Source organism: Vulpes vulpes, chromosome 2 (genome assembly GCF_048418805.1).
Source record: "Vulpes vulpes isolate BD-2025 chromosome 2, VulVul3, whole genome shotgun sequence".
In the NCBI taxonomy this organism is placed as follows: Eukaryota; Metazoa; Chordata; class Mammalia; order Carnivora; family Canidae; genus Vulpes; species Vulpes vulpes.
In genome coordinates, this window is record NC_132781.1 from 97,639,455 (window position 1) to 97,651,576 (window position 12,122).

The window sequence follows — 12,122 nt, forward strand, 5'->3', positions numbered from 1 at the left end:
CAGAAAGATACTGAGCTTGAAAAAGCATAATATTGTTATCATTTAAAAACTAAGTTTATCGTGGGGAGGAAGACACATTTTGGATGACTCACTAATGGAAGTGCACTGAAGCCAGCATGTGCCTACAATGTTGACTTAATATAAGTTGTCATGATAAACCTCATGCCCGGCATGATCAATGACCCAAGCTCCAAGAAACCAAGGTGAGAACCAAGAAGTAGAACCATTTTGTTATATCCTGCATTTATTTAAGCAAACCAAATGTGTAGAGATAGGAAAATTAGAGCGTTATAATGTTTTACAAATACAGAAAGAAGACACAGAATAATAATACCCTGAAGAGAGTGCATCTGAACACAGTTCTATCATAGGAAAACACTTGCAGTGACCACATTGAAGCCACAGCCGACACATCCACCTGTCATTCTTGTTCCAACATCGTTCAAGTAGATTTAATAGATAAATCAGCGATTTGTTTTTAAACAAATAATAATAATACTAATGATTATAGTAGCCTTGAAGGGTCTGTGAGTGACTATACTATACATACATGATGCTAGGCTTAATGTTTATTTCAATGCCGCTGTACATTATGCAGGGGGAAATAATGTCTTATTACACAATTACTGTGACATCCACTAAAATGTGAACTAGTTTGCATAGGTTAGTCCTTTGGGCAGCACGATGTTGCTCTAGTCCACCAAGGCTTAAAGATTCACAGTGTAGAGGAAAAAAAACATGAATTAAAGCATTTCTACTAAAATATATTTTAATAGCTGGTGTTAATTTGCATAACAAAAGCCAAATTATATTAATAACCTGTATCATTCTATAAGCCCCTTCATCTTAAAAACATTAAGTATTTCCATTATAACTATACGCTCTCAAAGTTAGTACAATCTTGGAAATTGATCATCAACCACAATTCGACATTTTTGAAGCAAACAGAAGCCAAGCTGTGCAATGATCCAGTTTTGTATTTTTATCACAGGTCAGAGGCCAACATTGCCACACCACACCTGTGACACACTTGGTGCTGCTTCTAAATGCTCAGCCATTCATTGTGTGGACACTGAAGAATGGCACTAGGATGCAATTTTCTCTTTTTCCTTCAAAGTCAATCATTCTTAACAGCAACTGGATTACAAAGAAGCAGATACTATGCCAACTGGATGCCATGTATCAAATGCAAAAGCATATGGAATTTCATGAATATACAGAAGTAATATGGACAACTGGGGAAAAATCTGCCCTAGGGATCCTTCCAGGCTGGTGGAGTCCAGTAGCCTAAGCATCATGAAATGATGGCCATAGAAACATCATAAAATATCTTTATATATATTTTTTGATCATCAATAGTTGACAGTCAGTTGCCTGGAAAGAACCCTAGTGGGCATGGAATACTTCAAAAAGAGACTTTCCTTTTAGCATTCTTAACTTACTTTACATAGCTTCTTACTTAGCTAAAGCTTTCCCGCCTCCGTGTCTCATTACCCAAAACACCCATGCTCCAGCCACTTTCAGATTATCAGAAGTGAATAGCTAAGGTATAATGAAACTTATGAAGTGAATTTTATCTTGTGTAATGAATTCAGCCTCATAATATAATTCTTCTATCTTACAATAGGTATTTTAAGTCTCAAACCTAAAGTTCATGTTTATCTATCCTGACTATATATAAATCCACAAAGAACTTTCTAGAAATGGATGGGAAAGGTCAGTATTTTCTATAGTTCTCAACCTTTGGAGGTAAAATACAATCAGCTACCACTTCTCGTATCTATCAGGAGCATCTCAATTCCCCCGCCACAAAAATACCAATCATGTACAATAAAATATTACTATAGAATACACAAGAAGCTTGCTGGCTCGGTTTTCCTTCCAAGACCATAAAGGATAAACAAGTGTAATCAAAAGGCACCTTTCTTTTTAATATATCTATATTATAATTTTGGTATAAACTATATCCACTTTATATAAGGATGTGTTATTAAAGGATCACACACATTTTATCATTTCATTAAAAACATTTCACTGGAGGTGGACAACACCTGAAAAACAGATGCACCTCTTGAACTTCACTGTTTTAGAAAAGTCTGTTTCCCCACCTCCCAGACTGTTGTCAAGCTCAACAGGGGAGAGGACAAGGAAAGAAAGACTGTGGCCAACCTGCCAAAACTGCATCCTCATCACCTTGAGGCAGTGAACCTAATAGTGAGAGAGAGGCTCGTCCAATCTCATCCATGTTCATACTAGATGCCCCTAGAAACTGCGCTTGCAAATTCCTGTGTGGTCTCTGGTGGTGGGAAAGCCTGAGAAGAGGTTGGGGCTGCATGGGGATCTGACAACCTGATAACTATTTCAAACTGGGCTATGCTGTGGATGTATAGACAAGAACAAGAAGACGTGAAGAGTTCATTTTGCCACAGGTTAGAAGTAGAAAGCTTTCCTAGAGAACGAGAATTAGTAAAAACAGTTGACTACAAAAACTTACAACAAAAGTCATATATCTATTCTGTTTCTCTGCTATTCTCAAGAGAGAGATGATCCATGTACAGTTTTGGTTTCGGAATCTTGTAAAAGCATATCAAACTGTTCCTTGTGCTTTTATCAGTCTGGAGAATGCATCACATTCAGAAAATCAGGTGCATGTTGTCTGTGCTTGGACATTTCACAGTCTTTAACTTGATTTTTAAAAGACATATGTTTTTAAACTCTTCTTTAGCCATCAATGTTATGTATGAGATACCTGTCGCCAAATTGGGGGGGGGGGTGCAAAGTGGGAAAATTGTTCAAGAACGTCGTTTTGAAAAATGATACTGTAAAAATAGCACTTTGGTATTATACATATATGTTTCCTATATTTCTGCTGAGATGCTAGAATACCCTGACAAGCTTTAGTGGCAACGCTACCCAGTTGTGGTGGGTGTCAGGAGCACACGACATCTTATTCTCCTGCAGTCTTTACCGTAAAATAATTACTCTCTAGTTAAATTCTAAGCAGACCTGAATTCCTAGAGGCTGTAAGCAGAATCATCTCACTATGCAAACATTATGTGAAGCTTAACATTTTAGGATTATTCCCCCAATAATTATTGACTTCTACATTCCAGGAATCTGATTTTGAAATTAGTGGATAAGAAAGACAAGGGAGCAACAAGCTGCTACTTTATGGTACTTTTCCCGATTAAAAACATCATTTCAAATCTGTTTCCTCTGGGCCTCCCATAAATGTGCTATTTCTCAAAAAATTGTACCTGTCCTACATTTAGTCTGCAAATTTAATCAACAACTACAGCTTTTCATAGTCACAAGAAGGGGTCTGAGTGAAACATAAATATTTACTTAGAGATATAATAAAATTGAGCAAGTTTATTGCCCCCACTTTTAATGCACAGAAGGTTTTTTTTGCAAGAAGGTCATAAATTCATCTTGTCTTTGTTGGTTTGTGTACAAGACATCAAAACAGATATGGGGTTAATTTAATCATGACTGGCCATTTCGCTATGAGAAAATCAGTCCAGCTGGGTATGTAGGGATCTGTCAAATCCCCTCAGAAAACTCTCTAGTTTTTTACCTGAATTTTCTCTTCTCTTTTTATGTGAGTGTCCTGTAGATGCAGCTTGAGTATAATAAAGCTTATTTGCTCTTTTAGACAGATAAAATGAAACTCCAGATTTTCAAAAGTATGTGCTAACTTTTCATAAGTGTAAATGAATGAGCATTTATTTTTGAACTCCTGAACACTTCCATAAAAGGTATTTTACAAGATGTTTTGTTCATTTCTTTGCATATATTATATAAGGGATATATCCCCAAGGTCTATACATTTTATCACATTTTTGTAACTTTGCTTTTACAGCTTCATCACTCTAGAGTCAGGCCCTACATGAATACTACCAGAATACTGGTAGCAGGTCCAAATACATCAGAAAAACACAGAGTCACTTCGATGATGGATGTTAATTCTCCAGTGATCCTGACTATGGACTACAGGCCAGTCTTCACCACCCGTCAGCAAGGGCTACAGCATGGCTGTAAATCCAGGCAGAGCCTGCAAGGTCTCGTATTTGAAATTCAAGATAGGACAACAACTTCTTTTTGCGTGAACAACCTCTTGGGCCTAGACTTAAAATCTCTGCTGGCATCTTCATCTTCCCCCACCCTGCATATGGTTTAGAAAGTAAGAACCAGAAGAAAGGAAAAGAAGTCTTTTCATTAACTAGTTTCAGTGGCTAGATTTCCATTCCTGGATGTGAATAACATTTTCTTAAATAAAAAACCCAATCGTCTCCATGTGGAGTGGGTGACATTTTGTTCACTGGTTGTCTCTCCTACACTTTGTAGTCACTGGCTCCTAGTAAGTTTTCTTTACTTTTGAGTCAACAGCGGCATTAAGTTAATGAAAGCTGCTCAGTAAACACCTAAGTCACTTAATTGCTAGAGTAGACGTCTATTTCCTAAAGGTGTGAATCCTTCGAAACTAGAGTGCAAGGCAGCAGGAGAATCTCAAGCAACTTTTCAAAATATGGTTTTCTGATGAGCTGGCGACTAGAGCTCTGAAAGGGTTGTTAGGTTATCAGCCGCACTTTTTGCTCTATTAACAGAGATGGATGGGCAGTGCAGCTGCCTATGTTACAGAAGCTTGAACCTACGTGACATGCAACAGGGTAAAAGCTCTTAGGGAAATAATAGAGATGACCTGAAACTTTGCCCTTTGCCATGTAGCTGTGACGTTATTTGGTCCTGACATTCTATGGAGTCAAGCGTAGACTTGGGCCCACAGAATATAAATGGAGAAGAGGATACGCCTTGGTACAAATGAGAAATAAATAGACCCAAGTCAGTCTAGGGAACAAGGAAATGTCTTTGTTCGGGAGAAGTTTCTAGGTCCTGAAGGCCAGCAGGCAATATGATTTTAACCAAACTGTCATTCTGCCACTCTTGACGTTTATTACATTAGGGCAATTTTCACTTGAATTGGAAATTCCCTAATGACTCAAAAGCTAAATGGTTTTTAAATTATTGGCTGTGTTACTGAATTAAGAGAACTGGCTTCTGGTGATTCCAAAGTGACAGCTAAGAAGTTTCACAGACTTGTTACATTTAAGGGACGATCAACATCTCTATGAAAGGCTACAAAAATACATTTCCCAGAAGTGTGCCATAGCCAATCCAAGGAAACCATTTTGTTTAGCAGCACCGGGCCCCGGACCTAAGGATTTTGTTTACAGGAACTCCTGAAAATGCTGCTGTGCTGAGCCCAGAAGCCATTCTTTCTTCCTGCTGTGTGTGTCTCATTGTCAAAGGAAAGATAGATTATTGTAAAATAACTGCCAAGTTGTCTTAAAAGTATCTTCTATCTTTTAAAAAGGTTGGGTTTAGTATACATTAGAATAAAGCTCAAAGACAAGGAGAAAGACTTAGTTAACAAACTCAATGTAATTCGCCGGGAGCATCCCTGTTTTGCCAGTTCTCTGCACTGTGCCGTACATCCAGCCGTCGTCGATTGGCTGCACGTTGACAATGTAGTCGCCGTCCCGGAAGGAGACCTCGTCTTCGTCCTGGGCGCTGTAATCGTACATGGCTCGGTAGGTCCTCTGAAAAGGAAAGGGGGGGGAGAGTCACACAGTGGATACAAAATATTTTACAACCACAAACGCCCATCATGACAAACCAGCTCACAGATGACAAACTAACTGTGAGGAATGTTCCCCAGTGGACTTATTTCTGGAGATCTGCAAACCAGAGCTGACCATCTATGCCAGCAGCGTCCATCTTAAGACTAGCAAAAAGGCTAGTGTCTGGGGGCCCAGGATAGGGATCTAGGAAGCCTCTAGATACAATGACTAGCCCATCAAAAAGTAAACTCTGAAGCAGTAAAACCAATTTCCCTCAGCTTCTGATAACCCCAGAGACCTTAGATTATGTAGATTCTCCCCTTATTCCACACTCCTCAGAGAACAAAAACTGCCCTAGGGGCAGACAGAGCCAAGTCAGTGTCAGGTCACTACCCCAGGCGCCAGGCAGAGGAAATGAATTTTCCCTAAATAGTACAAAGAATTTTTGCTTCCTCTTAAAAATATATCTTAAAAAAAGAAAACTAGCAAATAGACTTATTTTGCAGGTTTCTGAATCACAGGGATAGACATTTAGTATGTAAATGTTCTGAATATTGAGGTATACATAACGAAATCCTTGTTATAATAAGGAAATTATTCACTTCCTGACTTCAAACTATGTTACAAGCTTTAGTAATCAAAACACTATGGTATTGACATAAAAACATAGATCAATGAAAACAGAACAGAGACCTCAGCAATAAACCCATGCAGATTTGGTCAATTAGTATATGAGGAAGGAGCCAAGAATACAGAGTGGGGAAAGGACAGTCCCTTCAATAAGTGGTGCTGGGAAAAGTGGACAGCCACATGCAAAAGAATGAAACTGGACCACTTTCTTACACCACATACAAAAATTAACCCAAAATACATTAAAGACTTGAATGTTAGATCTAAAAAAATAAAACTTCTAGAAAAAACAAAAACCATAGGCAGTAAGCTCCTTGACACTGGTCTTGGAAACGATCACTTGGATTTGACACCAAAAGCAAAAATAACCATGTGAAACCACATCAAACTGAAAAGTTTCTGTGCAGCAAAGGAAACCATTAACAAAATGAACCTGCCAAATGGAAGGAGGTATTTGCACATCACATGTCAGACAAAGTGTTTATAGACAGGATGTAAATTGAGTTTTACCATACTTGTCTTTATTAAAGACCAAGAATTTTGCTAATATTAACATCAGACAATCTCAAAATTAAGTGAATTCATGGGCTGAGGAAACTAGATGAGGCAAAAAGAACTTTAGAGAGCTTAAAGATAACTTCCAACTGCTTAGAAGGACTGCTCATTTCTCAGTGCTCAGGCTAACGTATTTGTCCTTTATAGACTTGAAGGAAGATCACAGTTGGCTAAGACCAATCATGAAATAACAACAAGGATATTGTTCTGGGAGAGTCTTTGTATGTTTTACTGTTTACATGTTTCCACAGCGTGCCTTCCTTTCTCAGTGGTTTACCTCCATAAACTTTTCGTTTTCTTTGAAAGGATACAAAGATCCACGTTGTCATTTATCCTTCATGTGAAAATGGACACTATTCAATGCAACTGTATTCCACTTGGATTTCTCTTCTGGAGATAAAATGGGAAGAGCAGGGAAGAAGAAACACTTCAAATTGATACTTACTAGATTTGGTGAGTGCTGCATTGACCTCATGGATGAGAGGCTGGTCTGGTGCATGTACCCATAGCCTTGGGAATGGCTTTGCTGGTAGGCTCCGGGAAGGACAGGGGCTGCACATGAGCATAGACACACAAAGATTCCTCAAAACGAGCCTCAAAATAGCCCTCCTGAGCCCTCAAAGGACTTCATGCTCTGCTACCCTCTTCTGAAACAAAATGCCATGTTCAGTGTCATGTGAAACTTAGATAGTGATGTTATAAGTGGTCTCTTGGTTAGTATAAATTTCAGCATTTAATGACATATATAGGCAATCAGTTTAACATGCAGTTAAAATATATTAGAAATATTTGTATTACTCTACTGCAGAGGCTCTGTTCAAATGACACAAGTACAAAACAAAAATTTCCCATAACCTTTTAACAAAATCACACTTCTACTTGGCTATGTAATCCCCCTAGACATTTTCCAAAATGAAAGCAAGAAATTTTTTAAAAATTTAATTGGATTGTCAAACCAATGACAAAGTATACATGTTTTTACCAAATACTTATATAACGGATGCTCTCAATATTTCAAGACATCCAGCTGAATAATACCTTTACAAAAATGACAAATATAGCATATGGTTAACACCATATGTTTGTTTAGCAGTTAATAATGAGTCTTAAAAAGAAGACTTTATTAAGAAGATTTTATTTAGAATATATAAATTGCCAATTTTATCTTGGTTGTTAAGTCAAGACTAAGTCATCTGAATATGTTACAAAAGCCTAGCAAACCAAACCACATAATTTCATAAACGTCTTTCTACATCAAAAAAAAGAAATAAAATTGTATCATAATAGCATTCACTCACTTCTTTGCTGTTCTCACCATTAATTAGGACATTCAAATGACAAAGTTCCTGTTTTGAAGAACACTGAATTCTAGAGAAACCAACATAGAAACTAGATTAAAAAAAAAAAAAAAAACCCTACAAAATCAGTAGATGTATGCTTGAGTGAGTGTTTCTCCCTATGTATATTTAAGTACTTATAACCAGAAGCATGGGGCTGGCTATGAATGAGAGGATTTTAGTAATATGCCCTTCATTGTGTTTTGAATAGTCATATAATAATTAGTAAAACCTATATGATATAATTGCTAAAAAAAAATCCATAATAGGTTGCCAGTTTTGTTCAATCAGATTGAGTATGTAATTAATCTAGGTTTCATTTATTTAGGACAGTTTTTATAATAAAAGAATAAAGCATATATAATTCTTGGGTACTGTGAATAATTAGTATTTTATAAGTGGTATGCTCGTTCTAATGATATATGAGAACACCAAGTTTTAAAGACGTTTAATCATCAGAAAACTACAAATCATAAATGTGTTCTTCAAGTAATAATGATATTCGGTTGAGTGAGAATTTTTTAAAAGTTCTTGAATTAATTCATATTGCAATGTTGTTACAGTCGTGTTTATTTAATGTCTTAGATTCAGCATCAAAGAGAAATAGACAAGACTTTTACTTGGATTGTAGTACATTTTAAAGTTATCAAAGCATTAAATATCAAATACTTCAGAAAATAGCACTTTTTAACATTATCAACCCAATTTAAATATTTAATGTCAAGAGACGTCAGGAATATTGTCAAAATTCACTCATGAAGAAAAAATAATGAAATCCCTAAAAATATCTAAGCTCACTTAATTAGCTGAGGAAAAGAGCCTTTTCTGTGTGTTGGGAGCATGGACCATTCACTTCTCCCCCCCTCCATTCTCAACAAATATTGACTGAGTGAGTTAATGTGTGCACAGGCCTTACTACATTGCCTGTCGCTTAGTAAGGCTCCATGAATTTTAACAACTATCACTGTCCACTATGCTCAAGGCATGCCAGGGATCAAAGAAGAGGGGTGACAAAAACAATTGCTCTCCTCGAGCAATAATGGCCCTGGACATCTGCCCTTTACCCAGCTGAAGAAATGGCTCTGAATACTTAGGGCATTTCCAGTTAAATATGTAAGTCAAGGACATCAATTGCGCACCCCAGACTGGCAGCCCTGAACTGGTTTTCTTCAGCCATGTACACAACTCATTGCTTCATTAACTATTATTTTATTTGTAAACAATTCATTTCTTCATTAATTATTATTTTAATCTATTTGTAAATTCTAACGGTTAAATTTAAAGACCCCACACATGGGCACCTGGGTGGCTCAGTGGTTGAGCATCTGCCTTTGGCTCAGGTCATGATCCCAGGGTCCTGGGATCAAGTCCCACATCGGGCTCCTCGCAGGGAGCCTGCTTTTCCCTCTACCAATGTCTCTGCCTCTCTGTGTCTCTCATGAAAAAATAATTTAAAAATCTTAAAAAAAAAAAAGCCTACACACCTACCTAAAATTAAAAAAAAAAAAAATTGAATCCTTTGTTACACCAACAAACCGTGACCTTCACATTTTGATATACAGTTAAGCATGGCTGTCTTAAAATATTTTGTTGAAAAACTACCAGGAAAAGACAATGAAAACTATTTTTAGACATGCTCTCTCATATGCTGTGATGCATTTACATGTACATAGTCTGTAGGTCATAATCCCAGGACTGACAATTCGAGAATGTTGTTGAACAGCGTTCTCTAACTGTGGCCTTCAGAAACCAAGTATATTCACACCTGTTTAAGTGCTCAAATCTGACCTTCAAAGAGAACTTGTAGCTATTGTCAAATACAGCAGGAAAAAAAAAAGTGATGTATTTGCCCTAAATCAGTGTAGGTTGGAGAGAGAGCAGGGGAGAGTTTAGAAGGAGGAACCTTGGGATAAATATAATCTATCTTGTTCTTATGGTTTCTTTTCATGCCTTTATTGATTATTTCCATTTCTCTCTCCAGCTGCATTACCTAATGCAAGTTCCTTCAGGGCTATCAAACCTTGTTATCTACCTTATACCTGATATAATAAAAGAGTTTTTAGGAAGCTCTTATTAGAGCTATGAAAAACATAACTGAGAGCCCAGAGGACTCATCTTACTAAAAGCAAATGCCAATTTGAAAAAGAGGCACAGACATTGCTTTTTTATTATTGTTCTGCTACATGATTTCTTTGTTAAGGTAAAATAAGCATAGGAAATTTAAAACAATGGCTTTGGAAATTGGGTTTATTAAGAATTTGGGAGAAAGATTGTTATTCCATGTGAGTATGACATTTCTTCCACAAAAATAGAGAACTCAGAAGGCTTTGCAAAAGCAAGACGTTAAGCTAATTTTGCAACAAACAAGGACTTCTTATCAGAGAAAAACACAGTGTCCCTCTTCCTTGAACCAGTGGTCAGATTCTACCAGCACTGATACAGATGGATGATGGTTCCAAGATGGTCTTCCAATACAAGAGTCTTGAGATTGAGAGTTTTTTATTGCAATAGCATAAAAGTCATAAAACAATAGCTTTCAGGGCACCTGAGTGGCTCAGTTAGTTAAGCTCAGGTTTCAGCTCACGTCATGATCTCGTGGTCATGAGATAGAACCCCATGCTGAGGCTCCATGCTGAGCTTGGAGCCTATTTGAGATTCTTCTCGCTTTCCTCTCCCTTGGTGCTCCTGATACCTGTTTGCACATGCTCGCTCACTTTCTTTCCAAAAAAAGTTTTAAAAATTGAAAAAAAAAATAGCTTTCATTACCCTAAGACAACAATAAAACACACAAGTGTGACTCAATTTTCATTTCACATTGGTAAGCTATATTGACCAGAGATGTGGAAACTCACTAAAGCCCTGAGGATTTCAGGCTCTCCCATTGTATTTACAAAACCAAAGTCTCTCTTTTAGTGCATCATAAAGTTTTCCCACGAACAGTCAATACTGATATTTTCTATGTAATGCTCTCCTTTCAATGGAAAGAGATAAAACCAAGACAGAGAAGTATGTAGACATGAAGATCATAAAACAGAAGGTGAAAATGGAAGAAGAAACATTTTTTGGAGACTTCATAAATCTGAAACTGGAAAAATAAGGAAATATGTGTACACTTGCATGGTAGAGGTTATGAACTAAAGTTATGCACCCACAATAATAAAAGGAGAAAAATAATCAAAAAGAAGCCAGCCCACCATGGGAGGTGCCCTTTTATGTAAAAGAGGAGGAGGATTATGGAAGTGTCTTTGGTATGCATGGCGCTTTCCATGTTGCCAGGTAGTTGTCAGAAAAACTCTCTAAAATAGGTATCAATCCCACATTAGAGAAGAAAATATAGAGGCTGGAAGGTTAAGCAGGAAGGCAGCAGAACAATGGCCTCTGCATAGTAACACCACGATAAAGATCTGATAGCCTGAAAGATGAGGTGGAGGCTTTGAAACTCTTGCAATGAGAATAACATAATAGTAAATAGCCAAGTGCAAAAATAAAAATAAAAGTTGTCTTATTGATGTCTTAGCCCATTAGGGTTGGTATAAAAAAATACCATAGACTGGGTGGCTTAAACAACAAATTATTTCTTGCTCTTCTGGAGACTAGGAAGTCCAAGGTCAAGACGCTGGCAGATTCAGTGTCTGATAAGGATCCCTTTCCTGGTTCATTGATACACTGCTTCCTTTTCCTGAGTCCTTAAATGGCAGCCAGGGATGAGGGAGCTCTCTAGGATGTCTCTTATAAGGGCACTAAATCCACCCTCTTGACCCTCACCTCACAAAGGCCACACAATCCCAATACCATTACACTGGGGGTTAGGAATTTGACATGTGAATTTGAGAGGGACGCAAGCATTCAGTCTGTTACAATTGGCTAACTATAAATGCAATACAGAGAAAATAATTTGGGAGTTTCTCTCATAGGCTTACTTTAAAAAAAAAATCAGGACAAGGGAAAAATTACCCTTCAGAAGCTTTCCAATAAAGAA

At 37.3% G+C, this 12,122-nt stretch overlaps 1 protein-coding gene across 4 annotated transcripts in view; it reads right to left on the bottom strand.

Annotated features, from left to right (window-relative positions):
* Positions 1-226: 226 nt before the first annotated feature.
* The window catches only part of NEBL (nebulette), a 341,032-nt gene continuing 329,136 nt past the window's right edge, over positions 227-12,122 (bottom strand). For all 4 annotated transcript variants that reach the window (XM_072749363.1, XM_072749362.1, XM_072749361.1 and 1 more), the window contains 2 exons: positions 7,252-7,358; positions 227-5,600 (listed from right to left, as the gene is read on the bottom strand). In XM_072749363.1, the coding sequence (XP_072605464.1) occupies positions 5,424-5,600; positions 7,252-7,358 (284 nt within the window). In that variant the 3' untranslated portion in view covers positions 227-5,423. The remainder of the gene's footprint in view (positions 5,601-7,251; positions 7,359-12,122) is intronic.